Source organism: Pyrus communis, chromosome 7, assembly GCF_963583255.1.
Source record: "Pyrus communis chromosome 7, drPyrComm1.1, whole genome shotgun sequence".
NCBI classification, from domain to species: Eukaryota; Viridiplantae; Streptophyta; class Magnoliopsida; order Rosales; family Rosaceae; genus Pyrus; species Pyrus communis.
Window position 1 is genome coordinate 8,947,633 of NC_084809.1, and position 22,623 is coordinate 8,970,255.

General features: G+C 38.2%; 4 protein-coding genes across 4 annotated transcripts; 3 read left to right on the plus strand and 1 right to left on the minus strand.

Moving 5' to 3' along the window:
* The first annotated feature begins 3,392 nt into the window (after nucleotides 1-3,392).
* Nucleotides 3,393-9,765, plus strand: LOC137739927 (uncharacterized). The gene is made up of 10 exons (XM_068479680.1): nucleotides 3,393-3,756; nucleotides 4,574-4,617; nucleotides 4,723-4,840; nucleotides 4,954-5,059; nucleotides 5,517-6,136; nucleotides 7,009-7,324; nucleotides 7,404-7,671; nucleotides 8,343-8,471; nucleotides 8,612-9,052; nucleotides 9,252-9,765. Exons 1-10 carry the CDS (start codon nucleotides 3,579-3,581, stop codon nucleotides 9,513-9,515), a joined length of 2,484 nt encoding a protein of 827 aa, XP_068335781.1. The 5' UTR covers nucleotides 3,393-3,578; the 3' UTR covers nucleotides 9,516-9,765.
* A 147-nt stretch (nucleotides 9,766-9,912) lies between these two features.
* Nucleotides 9,913-10,912, plus strand: LOC137739929 (AT-hook motif nuclear-localized protein 16-like). The gene has a single exon (XM_068479682.1). It carries the CDS (start codon nucleotides 10,121-10,123, stop codon nucleotides 10,910-10,912), a length of 792 nt encoding a protein of 263 aa, XP_068335783.1. The 5' UTR covers nucleotides 9,913-10,120.
* Nucleotides 10,913-11,206: 294 nt separating this feature from the next.
* On the minus strand, nucleotides 11,207-12,815 carry LOC137739928 (pentatricopeptide repeat-containing protein At2g42920, chloroplastic). The gene has a single exon (XM_068479681.1). It carries the CDS (start codon nucleotides 12,812-12,814, stop codon nucleotides 11,213-11,215), a length of 1,602 nt encoding a protein of 533 aa, XP_068335782.1. The 5' UTR covers nucleotide 12,815; the 3' UTR covers nucleotides 11,207-11,212.
* A 1,785-nt stretch (nucleotides 12,816-14,600) lies between these two features.
* On the plus strand, nucleotides 14,601-17,851 carry LOC137741174 (PLASMODESMATA CALLOSE-BINDING PROTEIN 1-like). The gene is made up of 4 exons (XM_068480983.1): nucleotides 14,601-15,158; nucleotides 16,690-17,211; nucleotides 17,391-17,421; nucleotides 17,508-17,851. Exons 1-4 carry the CDS (start codon nucleotides 15,083-15,085, stop codon nucleotides 17,686-17,688), a joined length of 810 nt encoding a protein of 269 aa, XP_068337084.1. The 5' UTR covers nucleotides 14,601-15,082; the 3' UTR covers nucleotides 17,689-17,851.
* Nucleotides 17,852-22,623: the final 4,772 nt, after the last annotated feature.

The following is a 22,623-nucleotide window of genomic DNA, read 5'->3' on the forward strand; positions in this document are numbered from 1 at the left end:
AAGTGCTTTTAATGAACTGAGTTTTAAGCTCGTTGCATTTGCACATTTATTTAATTAAGGTTTTGTTTTTTAATAGCTCTTGTATTTGGTGGATATGGATGTATGTATTGTAGAAAAATAGATGCTGCAGGCCCATGTAACATATGATATATCCTACGAACAACAAGAAGAGTGCTTGATTTTAACTTTTGTAGTGGGTACTGCCCCTTTTGGATCTATATGTGAAGAGCGGAGTTGCTTGATTTGTTGGATTTACTTTATTTAGTATTCTGGGATCATGGGGTGATTAGTTAATGTGATCGACCTATGGACATCGTACTCCTTGTCCTAGTTTATGATTTTAGATTTTATTCTCACATGATCCCTTTGTAACACGAAGTTTAACAATTTTATTAATGTGTAATTGTGCGGTTCACGATGAGCTCGGATGAAAAATCTCCATTAAATAAGGCTAAAATAACAAAAAATACCTTTAATTTTTGTCAAATCATTTGGCCCATTGTTTATTAAATTGAGGTATTTTTGTCATTTTGGTCCTTATTTAATCTAAATTTTCATTGAATAACCAAAATGATTAATAGTTGACAAACTCAATGACCACTTCTATTGATTTCAAATCTTAGGAACCAAAGTAATGAGTTATGCAAATTTCAGGAATCATTTTGACTAAAAAAACTAAAAACTAGAAAACTAGAAGGACAAATATACTTTTTTGTATGGAAGAACTCTTGTTACCCAACAAACAACAAACAGGTCCAAATACAACTTCAAATTAAGGTATGGTTTGGGGTTGAGGTGATTTTTAAAAAAACTAGGAGAGTTTTTGGTGTTTAGTAAACACCACAAACCAATTTTATTTCAAAGTTTCAGATGAAAAAAAGTAAAAAACTAGAAGCTGCAAAAAGTAGCTTATAGTGAAAAACACAGAGCTACAGTAATTTTGTTAATGAATTTTTCAATTTGCCAACATTGCCCTCTTTTCTCCTTTCTCATTTCTCTTGCCTTTCTCACACTTTCAAACTCTCTCTCGCAAGCCCTCTCGCACGCCCTCTTCCTATGCTGCATGCCGTTTTACCTCTTCCTCCTCCTCCTTTTCCTCTCTCTCCGTCAGTCTCAGCGCCACAGACACCGCCGTCACCTTCCCTCCTTCCTCTGGTAAGCTTCTCTTGTCTAAAATTTCGTTATTTATTTGTTTGGATTTTTAAATTTGGGGATGGGGAGAGTAAATGAAAGAGGGGTGGGAAGAGCGAAGGGATGAGGGTATAGGTGTCAGAAAAAAAAAAATTGGGGATGGAGGAAACAACTAGGGAAAAAATTAGGGTTTGTGGAGGAAATAAGAAAAATTGAGAGAAAAGGAAATTGGTTCAGTTGCCAAGAACACTGCCTGCCCCAAACAAAGTGTTTCATCAGTCTGTCAGTCGTTTACGCATAGACCAACAAAAACATGTCACGAGGAACCCTCTTGTACTAGTAAATGCACTTACTCGGTGAATAAAGCGTAGCATATAACTTGCGTATTTTTTGTTCAGCTGATGAGAACATAACCTGCAGCACTTTCCGGCAGTCTACCCGCAGTAGTTGGGTTGGTTCTCGGAACAGTTTTTCGTACCTGCGCGAGACTCAGATTCTTGCTGAAACATCTTAACCAGCTCTTGATGCTCTAGTTTTCTAACTTCAGCACAACCCCTAACAAGACATAAATGGCCGAAAACAGAGCAAATGCACTTGGCGATCCTTCTTGATACGACTCATGTAGCCACTTTAGTGCAACTCATAATAGACAACGCTGACTTGATACGACTCATAAATATTTATCTGAGCATAATGTGTCCGAACTTACCCATAACTATGTCAGAAAATTCTTACCAACAATATGACATATATTGTGAGGAACATTTATTATACAAAGCAAAACATCAATGTTGCAATAGTCGTTGGTTGTTCACAAATTTATGCTACAAATTAATTCTCCTAGCTCAAATTACGTTTCCACTGTATGCATAGTGAAATGAATTTCTCGTAGGGATAAAATATTTGAGTTAAGGAAAGTTATTTGCGAGGTTGCAAGGGATCAATGACAATTTAAGCATTTGAGTTTGTATGAAAACCTGCAACCATGGGGGGACAGTGCTCTGCATTTGAGGTTGCAACCGTCCCCGTCTGAAGAATCAGGATCCTCTCCGATCTTCTTTGTGAGGATTCTGTCATCCTTTAATCGAGTCCATTTATCGTACATCGGGCGGTTACAAATCATTTTAAATTTTTTATTTAAAATTGAACATAAATAGTATTTGACGAAAATTGACCATACGATTTACGATGAACGGACACGATTAAAGAATCATTTGGATCATCACAAAGACGATCCGGAAAGAATCCTCATTCCCATCTGAATACCATAAAATCCAAAGTGTCCTTCTATAGAAAGTAACTATGAACTATTTTATCTGTTTAAGAATTATTTGACAAGAACTATATATTTTGGATTTAATACAGATAAACTAATTTTGATAAGTATTTTATATAATTATGTAAATTTATATATCACAATGTTTCTTTCATGTAAAAACGTTTTTCTAATAAGTTTTTTGGGAGAATAAAAAATAATTATTTCCAAACATTCTTCTACTCTCAACTCTCAAGAGACCAATCTTCAATTTGAGCGATTATTTTCACTTCCTAGTTAAATTTTTACCCTGTAATATCTGATTCAAGAAAATTGTTAACAGTTAAAGGATTTTTGGGGTTTCGATGCTCACATTCGCACATTGTTAAAAAAACATTAAGGAGAAAAATATTTGCCTACTATAACGAGTGAAATTCAAATTACATTTCACATTCCATATACTTTGGGCCTCTGCATTCCACAAATTGTTTCTGCCAACTGATTTCGTTTTGATTAACTAAATTCTGGGCTAAGAAAAAGAAACAAGTGTGTGAAAGCAAAAGAAGAACGTGAAATCACTTGTCATTTACGAATTCTAATATTTCCTTTTTTTTAATTGAAAAGAAATTATTATCTTTCTACTAAATAAAAATTAAATTAACCAATAGTGTGCTAATTACAATACGCCGCTACGGCGCTTTTCTGCTGACAAGCAACCTAAAAACGACCCTAAAAAGCTTTCTAGTCCTCGACCAACAAGCCCATCTAATCTCACCGTCAATCGTAAACCCTCAAATCTCACCCTCTCCACAGCCGGTCGATTCCTTCGGCAATCAACCCACACGGACGGCCTGAATTAAAAACCAAGCGACCGTCACAACAAAAACCTAACAGCCCGTACATTTAGCATCCTCGCTGACGTTACCAGTTCTCCTCCTCAATCAGTCCACCAAGAAAAGAAAAAAACGGGGTGTCGCAAATAAAAGCCAAACGATAGAGAGAGAAGATTTTGTAATGTCGTTTTGGGAGATTTAGAGAGAGAGAGAGAGAGAGAGAGAGAGAGAGAACGAGAGGAGTGAGAGACTGTGAGGGTTTTGGTTTTCTGTTTGGCTGATCGGAAAATCTCTAGCCGCAAAGAAAGTTTTTCCTGGGAAATTTTTTTCTCCGATTATATTTTTTAGGAGAGAGAGGGATGGGGAGCGAGACGAAGAATGGAGTGGCGGCAGCGGCGGCGCAGTTTCCGCCGATGACGAAGAAGATTATACAGAGCCTGAAGGAGATTGTTAACTGTCCGGAGCCTGAGATCTACTCGGTACTTAAAGAGTGCAATATGGACCCGAACGACGCCGTTCAGCGCCTGCTCTCTTTAGGTTTTTATGCTGCGCCACCACCTTTTTATTTCTCAGTCCTATTTATTTATTATAAATCAAATTTGGATGTTTTAGGTTTGAGGAAAGAATGAAAAATGTAGGCTTTATTTAGTAATTTTTTGTTTGGATGCCAAGAAACCGTAGGAGGAGATAAACCAAATTTAAAGTTATGAACCAGAAATTTTGGGTTTATTGCCGGGAAAATTAGAAGTTTGATTTTTTGTTTCCGGGAAAATTTAGAAGATTTGATTTTTCCGGAGCAAATTGGTTGCATAGGGTTGACTAACCTTGCTTGTTTTGATTTTTAACCAAAATTTTAAACAAATTTATAATGGCATTGTTAGACGTTTCGGTTTACATTTTTCTTCATCCAAGCAATGCATTAGGATGATCTAATTTGTATTTTACTACTCACTGGCTGATGGCTAAGAGTGCTGATATGTAGACCCTAACGGTTGTTTCGATTTTTTTAGTATAGAGATGATAGAAGATAACAATTTTTATTTCAAAGACAGAAATTTATTATGCATTGCATTTTCGATGGCAATTTAAAGAAATTATAGGCAGTTGCTTATTCAATATTGATTTAGTAAGGTGGCCATAGCTATCCGCATTATACACACACATACACACACACACACACACACACACACACACACATATATATATATGCTAATATGATTGTTATATAAGATGTCTTATTTTCTGTTTCTCTTTAGTGTTTTGCATTTAAGTTTTGTTTAATCGATGGAATTTTCTTCCGCTATCTAATAATCTCTTTGAGTCGTCTTTGATTTAGTATTCTCCAAATGTGTAGATACTTTTCACGAAGTCAAGAGCAAACGTGAAAGAAGGAAAGAGGTTCCCTTGCTAAAATGCGCTCCCTTTTTTCGGTGGTTACATCATTTATTTATTTTTGTACTTTATATTTTATCTTGTTATGTCGTGGTATTTTAAAAATCCCAGATAAAGGAGACACAAGACTCCAAGCCACGAGTTCACAGTGCAGGTTCAAATCGTTGTGCTAAAGGTAGTAATGAGCATACTGGTGGATGGTGTGGATCAACTCAAACTGGTTCCAATGGTATGCTGATCTCATTGTGTAAAATCACTATCTAGCACTTGTATGGGTAGCATTGCTGTGCATTTTAGTATCGCATGTTTTTAATTGTGAACTGCTTGTTTTCCCTTTGTTAGAGCCCGGTAAAGCTGCTTATAAGGGACAGAATGGGTTTGTTTCACCTCATACTTCAGCTTCTCACTTTACAGGAGGAGCCACAAGCCAGCAACCTTCATCTCAGCGGTAAGTTTAAACTGAAGTTCTAGTGTCCTCTGTTTCTTATATGAAATTAGCTGTGGTGGTGACATCATGCATGAGCCGTACATTTTCTCGAGCAATTTTGCATTTGTTGATTCAGGATAGTTTACTTCCATAACTATGCATGTACGAGGGATGGGTATCAGAATATTAGTAAGTAAAGCAAAGGTGGAGAAATGCGAAAGGATAGGAGAGGGGGAGGGGAAGGGGAAGGGACAGAGTGGGGCTGTTTTTTTCCCTCGAGTTGTTTAGTTCAGTGGTTTGAAGAGGGCAGGTTTCCTTGTTTTCTTTTATTGTTTTATTAATATCATAATACCCTTCTATTATTAAAGTAACTGATGAAAGAACTAGAATCAGAAACAGTTTTAAGATTAGTCAGATCTTCTTATGTACTTTTTATTACTCAATACTCATGCAAGTCATCGTTCAATATCTGCTGCAGCGAATATTTTAGTACTTCAATAAGGCCAGGTGATGCAGTCTGTGTATCTCTACAACCTTCTACGGGAAATCAATCTACTTCCGGAACCAGCTCAGGGAATCTTTCAATGGCCGACATTGTTAAGATGGGTAGACCACCTAGCATGGGCTCACGTATTTCATCTGATACATCTTTGCATCAGGATGCATTTTCTACAAATTCATGTAATAGCCACATTGAATCTTCCCAAACAGAGATGCACCAATATATGCACTTTCATAATCCTCATGTGTCAGAGATGATGCATAAAACTGGTGATAGTGCTGGACAGAACGATTTCCATGATGAATGGCCTGTGATTGAGCAGCCAACAGCTGCAAATAGGTCATCAGCTGTAAATGCAAATCAATCTAAGTTTTATATCAATGAATCCAATGTGCCAAGGGATTACCAGTCACTTAAGGTCCAACTATCAGAGGGGAATATTAGTAGCGAAAGTCTTAGTTCCGACTGCATTGCTTTTGCTTCCAGTAGACAGAAGATGGTGGATGGTTCTGGTGGAAAATCGTATTATGTTGATGATTTGTCTTCCAATTCTAGTTCCGACGAATCTCATAGGTCTGCATATGAGAATGGAAAAGGTAATTATTTTTGTGTTATATAGGTATTTGGGATGATTGTTTACTCAATTACACATACGATATAAGAGATCATTGCTAATGACATTCATGCTAGAATCTATATCAATCCAGATCATTGTATTGTAATGGATAACATATAAAAACATCATGGTTGTTATTGTGTTGGTTACATCCATGGTTGTTTGAATTGTTAGATCTATCGTCTTTGGCTGAATGAAACATGTCTCTACATTTCTGTGTCTCATTTTTGTCATTATAACCTTCTTTGGCTGCTTTTATAATTTCATGTTTTGTTCTTTTCTATGTTCTGAAAGTTTTATGACTGGTATAAGCTTAAGTTTATCTGTTACTTTTATTTGTTGACATACTACTACTTGTTTTTTTTTTGCATGGTAAAAATTGCTCCTAGCACTTTGTCCTTTAACCTTCACTAAAATTGGTAATAATAGTGGAAGTTGCTTGAGAAGAGTCTAAATGTGCTTGAGTAGCCAATTGACTTTTTTATGGCAAAATACTTTGTTTCATTTTGAAGTCCTGATACTTTTTATGTATCTAAACTCTGTTTCGGACGAGATTTGTGGAGTTGTTGATGTTATCTTCCCCCCTAGTCCTCAACCTAAAATGTGGTATTTGAAACTGAAAACAGTGGTGCTTAGGTTTGGATTTTGTTTATGAAACTGAAATGTCTTTGATGAAGGGTTTGTGATTGTTCTGGCAGTGAAAGGTTGCAAATTTACCTCCATGTCATATGGCTAAATGTTTGAAAGAAAGTAGTTTTGACTCTGAAATCTTATTATTGTTGCCATCCGGGAAGAAGTTTATGCTACCCTTTCTTATTGTTGTTCTTGTTCATTACTTTTGTGTAATTCCAGGAACTGTTATTGGTTCAAATGCGCCATATCCAAATCATTCTGCCTCTAATGATGTTGCTGTGGCATCAGCTACTATGAGAATGCAACAACTGAATTTAAGAAAGGAGGAAGATCAAGATAATTGTGCAGTAGTCCTTCCAAATAATTTGCAAGAATTGGCTGCCGATTGTTCGCATTTGAGTTTTGGCACCTTTAGACCGTCTCAAAGTTCTGCATTATCCAGCAAGCCATCTAATTCCTTGAAAAATGACTTGGGAGGATCTTCTGCAGGAGAAGCAGGAGTTGATGTTTTCTCAGCCGGGCGCTTGGATACAAGGCATGCGTTTTTCACTTAGTTCAAATCTATCATATGGTTGTAATGTCTCTTAAATTTTTGGATTTTTTTTCCTGTTCAGAAATTCAGGGTACAATCACGACGAACTTCTTGGATACATGTATAATACTGGGAGAGCAACCATAGGTGCTAAAAATTATGATTTTCCAGTACCTTCACAGCCAGATCTGATAAAACAGGATATCCTTGAAGCAACGCGTGGACATAGAGACAGCTCTACCTCATCACTACGTAATTTTAATTCTGAGAACATTGAAAGAGCAACTTCTGGATTGCCTTTTGCAAAGGCAGATCCTGAATTCAGAAATATTCCTCTTCAAAACAGTATGGTAAGAGTTATATTTCTTAACTTTCTGCATTCTTTTATGCCCAACTTATAAGGAGGATTTGTTTGCTGCTGAATTATGGAAAGTGTTCATTTTTTGACTGAATTTTATGAGTAGTTACTTTTATACATTATTGCCAAATGTTGATGATTCTAATTGGTTTAGTTTTTAACCAAGACTTGTTTCTATGCTATGGAATGTTGATCTGTATACAACATTAATGATTTTCTGTTCATGGAGTTGGCTTAAAGAATTTATTACACTTTTCATGGTACCATGGTTTTCTGAGCATTTTGATGCGTTACACTGTACACATTAAGAAAAATCATGTTGGAAAATATGCACATCTACTGTCGGTGTAGCAATCCCTACTTGTAACTGCTCTGCTAATTTGCCTACTCCTTAGATGGAATTTCTAGTTGAATCTGAGTATGTTTTCAAGAAAGAGCATTTCTGGTGTTATAGCTAATCCCTGACAGATTTGTTCTCTATCCATCATCATTATCTATTATCCGATCTCTTTTGGCTTCTTCATTGGTGTTTGCCAGTCTTGTCTAATTTTTATTTTCTTTCAGGGTTTTGAACATTGTGATTATGCATGTGGCCTGATTTCCTTGTATTCTTGTTGTTCTCTCACTCTCACTCTCTCCCCCTCTTGAAAAAAAATTCTGCAGGCATATTCAGATTCTATACGAAGTGATCTATTGGAGTCATTCCAACAGTTTTTGGTGAAGCCATCTGTGCCTTCAATGTACAACAGTGTAGTTTCATCCGTAAAGAACCCAACTAGTTCCATGTCCGAGGTAAGTGATGGGTGACCCCACATTGTTCAGTGCATTAAACCCCTCTTGAATTTGATGCCCACATGCAACTTATTATTATTTTTATGGAATAAATGAAATACGGCGGTGTTTGCTGATATCTGTGACATTAAACCATACAGGCTCTGAGACCAGGCACCGTACCGTTATCTGAGGTGTCTTCTGTTCTTCCTCAACGCCATGCAGCCCGTTCATATGCTCAACCTACCCATTCTTACGAACAGTTAGCAAACATTATTGGGTACCCTTCCATGCCTCAGGCTCAGAACTACTCGCCTATGCCATCAAATTTGCAGCAAGAATATCTAGGTGGTAGTGCATTCCATCAGTCAGGGGCTAGCATGGAATACAACTTCCCTCAGTATAGAAGTGGAGCCTCAGTAAGCAGATTGCCTACGTCTGCTGCTGCTGCTGTTGCTGGTCATGGAGGTTTTGGGGCCTCTAATAACAATCACGGGAGTTTCTTGCATAATGCATCTGCTACTCCTGGCAGCATAGCTGACTATGATGATGTTTTCCGCCCTCAGTATAAGGATGGAAACCATTTAACCGCTCTTTATCAGGTAGAGATTGAAACGTAGAAGTAGTTAGGCGCAATTTGTGTTTGTGCATCTTATTACTTGTAATGTGCTTCAGAGCAGTAGTTCAGCATGACTTCTGATTTGATATTCACTGTTTCGGATACTGATTTCTGATGATTGGCCGTCATTTTTATGATTTTCATTTCTCCACTTTAAAGTTTCTGTTTTCTGTGGATTCCAGAGTTCAAGAACATTGCCTTCCGTTCCAGACAGTGCATTCAACAACTTACTTGGGCAGAATCAACAGCATGCAGGATATCGACAAGGGCAGGCTGGACAGCTGCCCTCCCAGTTGCAGAGTTATCGAGGACACCCGGATTTCTATCATTCCCAAGTGGACGTAACACAAGAACTTCAGCGGCAACGCCTCAATGATTTAGGCTTAGGAGGTTTCCAAGACCTGTCACCTCAGCAGTTGCACCAGATTTGGCAGGGGACCTACTAATAGAAAGTTTTTCCCTCTCTTTTTTTTCTTTCTATTTTTGTTTTCTGCAATGGGGCTTGTAGTGAGTTTGGAGTTGCCAAATTAGGGTGTCACTTTAGTTCAGAATCTACGGCGGTTCTGTTTGGCTGTCCAATTGTACATACTCTAAACGGAGAAGTTATCGTTTTTTGCCTTGTGCCTCGACGATGTATCTTACGAAACTGTTGTGGCATGAATTCTACATTCAATGCGATGACCTGCAATTTTTGTTTCTACTACTGTAGAAAGCTTAAAAGCTCGACGGAATTCTCGCTTTACCTGTTTTCTCCGGTGGATATCTTATGAAAAGATCGAGTTGGTAGATTTGTGCTTAAATATAATACATCTAAGTGTTGGAAAAGTCAGTTGGGAGGTAGGCAGTGAGAGTGATATTACCGTTGTGATATAGTTTAGTGATTAATTTTGTGGTTGGTATCACTTAATCTTCTCCTAATTCTGGATCATTCTTTCTGGTTTGCTTCACAAAACTATTGGTAGAAATGTTGCTATTTAATCGCACGTTCTGAACACATCTTATGGTGAATCTCTTGTGACTGCAAAGACTGCGTGCTTGAACGGGTTTGCTAATGGCAGGAGGTGCAGATCTGGCGGCTCCTTCCGTTGTGTTGAAAACTGTAATTGATCGGAGACAAGATGCCGATAAAAGCAAGAGTCACCACAGGCCTGGGATTGATGCAATGCTTATGGCACCCAAGTTGCCCAAGGAAGTGGCACCAGTTCCTGAGGGGGAGACTCTTCGCCGGCCACGTGGGAGGCCAGCAGGTTCGAAGAACAAGCCGAAGCCGCCCATCATAGTCACCCGTGACAGCGCTAATGCGCTTCGTGCTCATGCAATGGAGGTAAGTTCTGGCTGTGATGTGAGTGAGAGTTTAACCAACTTTGCAAGGAGGAAGCAGAGAGGCATTTGCATACTGAGTGGAAGTGGCTGTGTGACCAATGTCACGCTGCGACAACCAGCTTCATCTGGCGCTATTGTGACCCTCCATGGCCGGTTTGAAATCCTGTCATTGCTCGGGTCAATCCTGCCCCCGCCAGCCCCTCCAGGGATCACAGGGCTAACCATATATCTTGCAGGGGCTCAGGGGCAGGTTATGGGAGGGGGTGTGGTCGGTGCGCTCATTGCTTCGGGCCCTGTGGTGATCATGGCTGCCTCGTTCATGAACGTCACTTTTGATCGCCTGCCACTGGATGAAGAGGAAGTTGCGGCGGCTTTGCAAAATCAGCAGCACCAAAACGGCCGCCACCACCACCTGGACATCTCGGATTTATATGGACTTCCTCAGAACCTGATCACTAATGGTAATGTCCCTCCTGAGGTGTACTCCTGGGCATCCGGCCGAACCATGTCAAAAACTTAGAGTTGCAAGAAATCAAAATCTGTATTAGTAAGTGGTGATTAATATTCTGGAGATGTGTCATCTCTCCAGTAGCATTAAGCTTTATCGAAATAGTTTCGATTCCCTTATTACTGCTTGTTTTTCTTTTCATGTAACCTACTTTTAAGTATATAAATCATGTAACCATTGCAAGAGCAGCTATAAAATACAGTTGATCTACTTCACTTCTGTTCTATGCCTTTACTTTGTGCACAAATTCGGTATCTGAAAATCGCGCACGCTGATTCCGCCAATGATAGTTTGAAGTTAAAGTATCGTAACCTACCCCATTTCCGGAATCATAAACCCCAACTCATCCAACAGAGAATAGATCTCTGGGGCTTTGTGATGTAGCCTTCCACCGGCTATAAACTCATGAACCTCTCCGTCCACTTCGATCAAACTACACCCCGGTTCTTTCTCTATCTTCTGTTCCTTCATCGATAGCCTCTCCTTCGTCGCTTCCTGAAACTGACTAGAGGCAGCATAGACATTTGACATAAGAACATAACCGCAGCTGTCGTTTGGGTCCAATTCGATCACACGCTTTGCTGCTCGTTTTGCCATCTCAATGTTACTGTGCTTCCTACAACACGAGAGCAAGGACCCCCAAATAATGGCATCTGCTTTTACCGGCATGTTATCTATAAGCTCTTCTGCTTCTTCAAGAAGTCCTGCCCTGCCTAACACATCAACCATGCAACTATAGTGCTTTATCGAAGGTTCAATCTTATAACTTCGTGTCATTTTCGAGAGATAATCCCTTGCTTTCTCCACCTTCCCCGAATGATTACACGCTGTTAGGACCCCAAGAAAACTGACACCATCCGGTATAAAATTTGAAGTTTCAAGCCTTGAGAACAGCTCAATTGCTTCCTCCTCGCAACCATTAACGGCCAAGCCCATGATCATGGTGTTCCAACAGGACAACACTTTATTTGGGGCAGCCTCAAAAACACGAAGAGCCTTTTTGATGCTTCCACATTTGCAGTACATGCTTATAATCGCCGTGACAACAATTCCATTCATTTCAATCCCATTTTTCTTTATGTATTCATGAATCCACTCCCCTTGTCCAATTGCTCCCAACTGAGCAGAAGCATTCAACAAGCTCACCATTGTAAACTCACTAGGCCTAATCCTCTCCTTCTGCATTTCACCAAAAAGTTCCAATGCCTCTGCATACTTCCCATTCCTAACAAATCCGCTAGTCATTGAATTCCAAGAAACCGAATTCCTCGAAGGCATCTTATCAAACAGCCTCTTGGATTCACTCACTTCACCACATTTGGAAAGGCCCATGATCATAGAATTCCATGCAACACTGTCACATTCCAAGTGCTCATCAAACAGTTTTCTTGCTTCTCTCAGAAACCCACAATTTGCATACATGTGTATAATCGTGTTTCGCGTAAATTCATCGCCTTCGAGACCCAATTTTATAACTCTTCCGTGAAGCTGAGCTCCGTCTTCGGCAAGGCCAACTTGAGAATAAGCCTTGAAAACTGAAGGGTAAGTCAATCTCTGTGGCTCAATTTCTGAAGCTACCAGCATTTCAATGAAAAGAGAGATTGCAGTTTTCGGGTTTTGGCTTTCGGAGAAGCCTCTGATGATGGTATTCCAAATGAAGGGGTTTGGCTTTTTTATGTGTTGGAAAACCATGTAGGCATAGTTGATGTCTCCGGCTCGGCAGGCAGAGAAGGCCAGGACCCGGCTGGCGACGACTGTGTCCTTGGTTAGGCCAGTTTTGAGGAGGTGCGCGTGGATCTTTTGGAGGTCTTTCATGGAGGTGCATTGATTTTCTAGCATGGAGAGGTGTGGATTTTCTGAGATGAATTTGGATATGGAGGTAGAAGAAGTGAAGGAGCAACAGCATGGTGTCATATTTCTTGTGGCTCTTGTCTTCCGTTTTTTGAGCTGCATCTAATCCTCTTGTGGTAGTATAATGTGCAAAGAGTAAAATTTGTAAGAAATGCTAGTTGAACATTGAGGGCTTGGTACTTGTGGTCGTAGCCCAAATTTCTTCCATGGACTTGATGGTACACTATAGTTATGGGTCAATCTTCTTTGTTTTTTGTTTGCTAGGGTTGGTCGATCGGCCATTCGCAGCAGCGTATGATGTACATTTCGAAACTACTCGTATCATAATGCTTATATATTGTCATATCGTGGGTTCAAGCCATTGATTTGTTCAAGCATTTCTCACATCAGAAACCTTATGAAGTTAAATTTATTTGTATTGAATGATTTTAGTACTAACTTTACCAAAGCTTTTTGTACAAAGAAAACCCACAATTATTGGACGACAAGTGGTTAAATTAAGAGCGATACTGATGTTGATTAGTAATATTGAGCCATTGAACCATCTCTGAAGCATCGACTTAAGTTGATTTTTGACAAAATATTTAATCTAAAATTACAGTATGACAACATAAACATTTATCTGGATTTTTAAGTCTAGCAAAAAAAGATTATTACTCTCTTACTAAACTCATCTGCCACCACGATGGTTTCCTTCTAGTTTGTTTATGGCAAAGTAAACAGAAAACGTCCCTTGCAAGTGTGACTTTTGCTTAACATGACCCAGCACTACGGTAAAGCTTGACCTTTGTGCAAGGTATTAGGATCATTGTCAAAGATTTAGGCACACAAATACAAGATTTGTCGGTAAACATACTTATCATAGGCTGCTTATAGCATGATTAAAGACTAATAAGATCTTAGCCTCCAGTAATTTTATACTTAATAGTCTCAATCAAAGACATTCTCACCACTCATCTACAAATGGGGATTATGGTAGTAACAATCTTTATTTGGAACCAAAGCATAAAGCAAAAACTTTGGATTAATAAATTAATCCACATAGGTATATTTCGAATCCAATTGGTCAAAAGTGCAAGCCATAGGATAGGATTTTAGACCGTCCACTTTAAGGACTTATTTCACCAATCCAGCTCACTTTGTTCATACATGGTGCCCCACATAAAGATCCATAATACACACACACGCATATATTTTGTAACTGAAACGGCAAATAAGGGCTAATTAGATCATTATTTAAGCTAACATTTTCTCTACACTATTTAGAAGAACAAAGGTTTTTATTTTTGTGAGTTTGATGATGTATTTACATGAGTCCAACAAATCTTAATCGTGTGTTTTAGTATATAAATAAATAGCATATATTGTGTCCGATCAATCGTAAAATTATACGTGTGAAATTTTATGTTATCTTCAAGATGTTTTTCCAGTAGCAACCCAAACCAAAAAGCTTAAAAAAAAAAAAAAAAAAAACGTGATTGACACTTTTGGTAATTTGGGTACATCCATACTAGATAGTTATATCTTTTAATTTGATCGATACCGAGGGATGAATCGGATGCTTATCCACTTAAGGTACAAGTTTCTTGTTAATCTTATTATTATTATTTTTTAATTTCAAGAGTTTATTTTCATAGTTGAATATGTAATACTACCCTCTCTCTCCTACTGTAAACAAGTTATATTAACTTAGAAGACATATTCTACAACACCACACTTGCAAAGCTGCAATGTTGGTTGGTTGGTTGATGGTTACTCAGATAAAATGTTGTCAAACTTCAAAAAGAAGAGGCAGAGAAAAAGGAGAAAGGCAAAATGCACACATAACCACCATCATTACAATCATCACTTAACAGCCACAAACCCAAAACTAAATTCCAAACAATTCCTCCCACCTCTTTTCCTTTTTCCTCAACCTTCTTCTCTGCCCTACCTTTTGCCTCCTTTTCCACCCCTCCCTCCCTCCCCCGCTTCCACCTCCCTACACCTACACCTCTCTCTTATACATATATATGCGTGTGAGTGTGTGAAAATATTTTTCAAGTGTATAACAATTGAGACAAAGGGTACAAAGACCTTCTGTTCAACAACATCGTTGATGCTTCTCTAGTTTAAGTATTATTTGCTCCTCTTTCTTTCTTTCTTTCTTTCAACCAACCAAACAAAGTAGAACTAGATTAGATCAGAAGAAGCAGAAGAAGAACAAGTCATCAAAGTGAAGAAGAAGAAGAAGAAGAAGAAGAAGAAGGAGAAGTAAGCGGAAGAAGAACAAGTCATCAAAGAGAAGAACAAGAAGAAGTACAAGAAAGTAGAAGTAAGCAAAGGCACCAAATGGGTGGAAGGTTTATTTATCCTATAACTCCAATCTCCTGCTTGTTACTCCTATTGGGTATTTTCTTCTGTTCAGGTGACTTCCTTTGTCTTGATGTGAACTTTGAGTTGCATCCTATACAATTTTATATTTGGTTTTTCTTATTTATGATTTGTTATGGCACCATCTATCATTCTGTTTTGTTAATTAATATATTTGGTAATAATACCATTTGCTTCTTTTTCTTTTTTTCTTTGTTTCTTTCTGCCTTTGACAAGTGAATTTTTATGCTTTCCCTCTTCCCCATCCACTTTCGGCTCGCTAATCATCCATGTCTGCATTCGAATATCTTTTTCTGGGTCAGAGTTTGGATTGAGAGATATGAAATTTTTATGAATATATGTAATGTCCTAGCTCAGAATTGTGTCATTTCAAATGTGGCTCTTGTTCTTTGTTCATAATTTGTTGCTTTACAAATAATGCTGCTTATCAATTGTACTCTGTTTATCATTTTTCTTTCTTTAAGTTAGACATTTTCTTTTGTGGATGAAAAAGTTCCATTAATTTTTCACCCTTCTAGATATAGTTTTTTTTCATGATGCTATCTCCTTTTTCTTTTGTTTGTTTCCTCAGTCAAAGTAGGGGTCAGAGTACTATCTATTTTCAAATTTTCATGATGGCTAAGATCAATTTAAATTTTCCCTCTTATAGCTTTTACTTTGCATTTATTTTAAATTTCTTGGGGTGCTTGGATAGGATAACACATGTAATTTAAGGTATGCACGAAGGTCATTGTGATTAATTTTGTATTTTGGGAGGATTATAAGAGATTAGATATAAAGGAAACTTCTTTCTATTGATCCTACTAATTTGTGAGGATGGTAAGAAAAAAGTTTTTTTTTTTTTTTTTTTTTTTTTTTTTTTTTTTTTTTACGAGTAATCCACCTTCTATCTTTAAATTGGACAAAATTTATTCTTTTTTTTTTTTTTTTTTTTCCCCCAACATACCTTGAATATGATGAATTATCTAATCCAATCATAGTCTCCAAACCTGTCCCAGTGGAAAGAGATGTCATCTCACTCATATAAACATTTTGTTACCTTTTTACTTCTTCAGTTGCTTCGAGCATTTACATGATGGGTGTGCTATCCATACATCCTATTTTACTTTTCACACATCCTTTGATAATTTATGTCTGTTGATTTTCTTCAATTCATCTGATCTGACAATTAAAAATTAAAAAGGTGTGTGAGAAGTAAAATGGGATGTGTGGATATCACACCTCTTACATGATTACATTTTGAAAACAGCAGTCTTTCATCTTGGTAAGACCCCAATTGGGTAACACCCTATACTGCAGTAAAGTCACTGAACTTTTCAGTTTTTACCATCTTCTTTAAAGTCCAAACAGAAAACTTTATTATTTACCCCTATTTCCAAATTTAAGGATCAATTGTTCAACTAGTTGTGATGGCTTGTGAAACTATTGGTTTATAGGGTTTTGATTTTATTTTGGAACCTGGAACCACAACCCAATTCAGATTTGGCACCGTTCTTTCAATGCTCATAAAGTGCAGAATACAAAAAAATGTAAGGCTTACTTTAGTTTTGATTTTTCTAGTACAGGTTTGAATGTGACAAAAAAGGAAAAGAACATTGGACACGTCAAAGAAAAAGACCAAGAAAATAAAGGGCTGAAATTCCCTGAAACCCTAATTTCCACCACCCAGAGAGACATCACTACTCCAATAACAACAGTTCCTACAATAACTCCCACAAATCCCGCTTCATCAACACCAATTGTGAACCCTAATTCCAATCCAGCTGATTCAATTGTCCCTGTCACATCCTCCCCTAGCATGACCCCATTTACTACAACAACAACACCATCATCACCAGCATCCACTGGTTCAAGTTGGTGTGTTGCTAGCCAAAGTGCATCACAAATGGCATTGCAAGTTGCTTTGGACTATGCTTGTGGCCATGGTGGCACTGATTGCTCAGAAATTCAGCCGGGACGAAGCTGTTACAACCCAAATAGTGTCCGGGATCATGCTTCTTACGCATTCAATAACTATTATCAGAAGAATCCAGTTCCAAATTGTTGCAACTTTGGTGGAACTGCTATGATCACTAGCACTGACCCAAGTAAGTCACCATTTTATACTACCGTTTGTAAACTCTATGTCATACTGCAAAGGACTTATAGCTCAAGTTTTTAAAACCATCTATCCTTGCACCCGAGATCCTGTTTTCAATTAAAAAGATTTGTCACGCTTTTCTTCTTTCCTTCTAAATGATCTCTGGTTTTGCTACAATGTTCTCAGGTACAGGGTCTTGTCAATATCCGTCTACTAGGTAATTTACTCTCTCATGTTTTCGTACCTCCTTTTTCATTTAGAAAGATAAAAATTAATATTTGTATATTCATATTGCGTCTGCAGCACAAGTTCATCAGTCTTGAACACAACAAATACTAGTGGCTCAATTGTGTTTGGTGCGGTCCCTTCAGGCCCTACCACCTCAGCAGCAACAGTAGATGCAAACACACACAGCCTGCAAAATATTTTGTTCATCATGGCATGTTTGATGCTGTTTTTGCGGCCTAATTTTAAGTTGAGATGAATCTTGTAATAGATATGCCATTCTTACTGAGGAAAGAGAACTAGGTAGAGAGAAAGAGAGCATATGTGATGGATTGTCACGCCTCGGACCTCGGGTCTCGGGTCCAGAGCGTCTCATGAATTCTTGTAGGGCTACAGCCATAAGGGTTTTTGTTTAGTTTGAGAGCAGCAACATATAAACATAATGAAACAATCTTGTACCATTTGTAATTAAAAAAAATTAATGAAAATGGTTTGAAAACTTTGAATTTTAATTATAATGACAAAATAAACGGTAAAGTGAATAGTAATAAGATTAACTTTTTAGTATAAAAATATAATTTTTCGTTAAAGTGAACAGTACCACGAACTTTTTGTTAAAACTCCCTTGTAATTAAGGGGAATAGAAATTTTGATTGGACCTTGGATGATGGTATAGTTAACGGCCTTCGCTGGTTTGGGCTTTGATCTAGAGTCTACACCAGTAACCACCTTCAATAAACTCCTCAAACCATTTTTCATTTTGCAACATAAATTTTGGGGCGTGGTCATAGACTCATAAATCTTGTACTTCCTATTGTGCTATCATTATATTGACAAATTAAAAAAACACAATATTGATCAAAAAATTAAAACACAAAATTAACAAAAGATCAACAAATGCATTGATTATTACTATTTTCTAAAAAATATTCATCCGTGCACTTGAGGTCCTGTATTCTCATTCTCCCTCGCCCAATATCGCTCGAGTCAAAAACAAAAATCCGTAATACCAAATAATCTTCATATCCTTCATTGCTTTTCCATCAAATACAAAAATAGGTTAGGTACATACGTAGTTCTTTTCTTTGCCCACTTTTAATATAATTGTATGTGGAGCACATGGGATTGGGGGGACCCCTAAACATATACAAACCAATGTCCACTCATATTTGCTTCATCTCATTATTCTGTCTTGGTTCTTCGTTTCTTATCCATCAATCACTTTGATTCCTTTTTCCTTTCTTTTCTTACACTTTCTCTCTACAATGGAGGACCAACAATCCCTCTTCTAACCCCTTATCCATGGAAAACCAGTAAACCCTATTTTAGAAAACGACCATACTATTTATGCACCGAATAGTGGTATCCTCGTTCGTTTTCTCTCATCAGACTACTCGCAATCTATGCAAACCACGAAGCATCCAAAGGGTTTGACATAAGCATCGTAAACGATGCCAAAGACTCTGTCGCCTATCGACGCTTCAACCTCCTCTACATCTCCAACGACAAGGCCACCCGCATTATCCTCTACGTTAGTCGAACACATTTTTTAGTCTGACGACGATCATCATCATCATCCTAAGAAGCACGTAAACCAAGTCGTTTTGAAGCTTTCTAGCATGAGCTCGACTTCCTCTAACATTGGTGAACAACTTTATATGGCACAAGTACACCAATATTGGAGTCATTGTCCACTTCTCACCCAACAAAGAAGTTGGCCTTTTTTTCCTTCAAATAAGGCCTTCAATCATGGAACATGCCAAACATGCATTGGACTTGGTCTTACGTGGCAAGATGCGTGTCTGGATATGGAACGGCGAGGCCTGCGCTCCACCAGAGTTTATAGACGGCATGGTGGAGTACACAAGGATGGTGGCTGGACGCTCATTTGGTCACATGAAAAGTTAAGGCACAGTCACTGGCACCAAACAGCCGGAGTGTGACAAGTTCTGGTGGAAGGGCAAAGACCCTGAAGCGGTGGTGCAATGTCATCCAACGGTTAAACGGGGTTGTGAAGGACAAGTGGCACGATCGGATGGTGGCTGATGCATTAGGCATGCATTGCAATATTTTTGTGGATCATATAGATTATCTAATTACAGCTTTTGAGAGTCGGTGGATTTAAATTTCAGTGGGTGTTTTGTTTTCTGTTCTTCTTGGTGTTATATATAATGGAATCCGTATCCTTGGTGGATCCTCTTTGTGAGAATCCCAGAGATCCGTAAATCATATCCGTTTATCGTATATTGTATGATCAAAAATTAATTTAAATATTTTTATTTACAATTAAATACAAACAGTACCTAACAAAAACTAACCGCACGATGTACGATAAATGGATACGATTTACGAATTCCTAGGATCCTCACCAAAATGATCCGAAGAAGATCCTGTTGAATATATAGTGTAGCATGATTTATAATTGAGTTGTCACATTATTATTGATCCATGCATGATGCAAACGGCCGCAGGTCTGGTGTCTCTAAATTTTGTGTCTCTTTAGTGTATCTTCTCTAATTACTTGGCACGTGTCTTCCAACTTACTAAATGGTTAACACTATTAACTTCATTATTTTGTATCGGAAATTAAAACCAAAAACCCAGAAATACCAAGGTAGAGTAAACGCCAAATTCTTCAATTTTACCGATAGCCATCGAATCACCCAAATCCACGACCTACCCACATTGCCGACGACAACTCCGTATATTCATAAACGCCAACCAAGTCTCCTCTATCTTTCTCTCTCCCCCAGGATTTCATATGGATTCAACCATCAAATGAGGAGGATGTGTTGGTTGGGATTTTGCATTATAATGATAGTGAGAGGGACTGGAGGAGGAGGATGTTGGATTCTAATGAGGGACTTGGTGGTGGCCTTGTTGTGGGATGGATAGTCTGGTTTCTAATCAGGCCAGATGCTCACGGTCAAAGGATTTGAGTAGATGTTTCCCCGACGAATCTGCCGACGATGGTTGAAATTCAGTCGATTTGTGTGCCCAGAGAGACTGGAGGGGGATGATGTTTTCTCGGCCATGAAACTGGAGGGGAATGATGTTTTTCAGGCCGTGAAACTGGAAGAAGGGGATGTTTTCCCTGCGGGGTTGCGGTGGGTGTGCCTAGAGGATTTTTGGAAATTCTCCTTTTAATGAAAGAAATAATAAAGTTAACAATGTTAAGTTGAAAGACACGTGTAAAACAATTAGAGAAGAGACATTGAGGAGACACAAAATTTAGAGACACCAGAACTGCGACCGATGCAAACAGACAGAACATTAGTGGATTGAATCACGTGGACACCTTTGTTTCCATCTCTCCTAATGTATGGGCAATTGCTTGTCCATAATTTGGTTTGGCCAGTTGGGACCTAATTGGATAAACAATTTTTCTCTCTTTGTATATAAAGATTAATGTTTTATAATTAGAATGGCTAGTTATATTGTCACGCCCCAATCTCGACATACATCCAGAATTGACACGTGACGTCACAAAAAATCTGTATCTATCATACCCCACCTCCGGGATATGGGCAAAGCACAACTCAATAATCAAATCGCATAGTAATTTTTCGTATGCTTTATGGATGCATCTAACCTCCCTGTTAGACTGCCTACGTACCCTAAACAGGGATCAAGCCATTTGTAGTTCGTCATGCACAATAATTGACATATAACACAGTCTGATTAAGTCGAAAGGCATAACATTTCTCAATCAATCAATAGAACTTGACAAGCATGAAATTACTAGACTCAGGGTTACATAACAAACCCACCTGAAAATCATGATTTCCCCTTCATCAATATTTAGGTCATTATGTCGCAACATGATACCACAATTCACAACATATATCATTTCAAATAACCAACAATGTACAATACCATTCTCTAGCCACATTTATCAACAAGTCTAATCATAACAATAACAATGATATCCAACATAACAATCCCACATGACGATTAACATTTCCACTTCATCCATCACATAAATCATCACGTTCCCCACATAAAATCGTATTTCATAGCATGTAACATATTTAAGAATTAACAAAGTACATATTATTCTCTAGAAGTATTAATCAACTAAAATACTCATAATAACCACACTCATATCCAACGTCATTCCACAATCCTGTCAATTAATCAATTCATGAATCTAAGATGCACGATCTTAGCATTTAATTATGTTAATCAAACAGTGCGATAACATAACATTTCACGAATTAACCAAGAAACTCTATAAAATTCCCCACTTGGATTATGAGTAATAAACATGGTAATTCTAATTTATTTTCACAATATCTATTGTGGTAATTCCCATCTACTCGAATTTAGGATTCTAAGATCACCTTACAGAATGAACAAGAGTAAGGATTCCGGACCACTCAACGGAATTCAACAACATCGGGTTCCGGACCACTCAACGGAACCAAAATATCAAGCGGTTTCTCATAATCTACCCAGACCTGTTATATGTAAAGTCAATGCCAATATTATGGAATTGGTGCATTGGAAAATCTGCCACTCAGATAAGCTGAGAGGCTCGGGTGAGTGACAATAAAATAAGCATGTGATACAATAATAAAACCAGCCATCAATCGCAAGTTATAAACCTTGAATATAAATCATTCATAAGAAATCAATACTAAACTTTTGAAAACACTGAATGAGTCAACTAGACATCCAACGGTTCATCTGAAACAAATCACAATATCTCACAACCATAATCTCATATAACACAATGAAAAGTATGGCTAGAGGGATGCAGTTTGACCGAAGACTACGTAAGTAATCAAACAGGAAGTGGCCCCCCAAAGCGGATTAACCAAGCAGAGCCACCCCCAAGAAAGTAACCCAACATGCCGTGACCCCCCGATGCGGATTAACTAAGCAGTGTCACTCCTACAGCTGTTAGGAAATGATCACCCAATGCGGATTAACCAAGCATGATCACTCCTAAGCATACATGGTCATAAGGATCGCCTAACGCGGATTAACCAAGCACGATCCATGCATATAGTATGGTCCCCCAATGCGGATTAACCAAGCAGGACCACTAGTGACCCCCCAATGCGGATTAACCAAGCAGGGTCCTAGTCCACTACTAGCCCTCACCTTTCATCAAATCAAGCCAATCATACAAAACAAACCATATTTCCAATATGCACGTCAAATCCCACTTCATAAACTACCTCGATGG

Bases quoted from the DNA above. Each gene is read 5' to 3' on its own strand.
- LOC137739927 (XM_068479680.1), top strand. From the start codon at position 3,579: ATGGGGAGCGAGACGAAGAATGGAGTGGCGGCAGCGGCGGCGCAGTTT. The intron at 4,841-4,953 runs GTATGCTGATCT...TCCCTTTGTTAG, and splicing joins AACTCAAACTGGTTCCAATG to AGCCCGGTAAAGCTGCTTAT. The intron at 5,060-5,516 runs GTAAGTTTAAAC...TATCTGCTGCAG, and splicing joins CAGCAACCTTCATCTCAGCG to CGAATATTTTAGTACTTCAA.
- LOC137739929 (XM_068479682.1), top strand. From the start codon at position 10,121: ATGGCAGGAGGTGCAGATCTGGCGGCTCCTTCCGTTGTGTTGAAAACT.
- LOC137739928 (XM_068479681.1), bottom strand. From the start codon at position 12,814: ATGACACCATGCTGTTGCTCCTTCACTTCTTCTACCTCCATATCCAAA.
- LOC137741174 (XM_068480983.1), top strand. From the start codon at position 15,083: ATGGGTGGAAGGTTTATTTATCCTATAACTCCAATCTCCTGCTTGTTA. The intron at 15,159-16,689 runs GTGACTTCCTTT...TTTCTAGTACAG, and splicing joins GGGTATTTTCTTCTGTTCAG to GTTTGAATGTGACAAAAAAG. The intron at 17,212-17,390 runs GTAAGTCACCAT...CAATGTTCTCAG, and splicing joins GATCACTAGCACTGACCCAA to GTACAGGGTCTTGTCAATAT.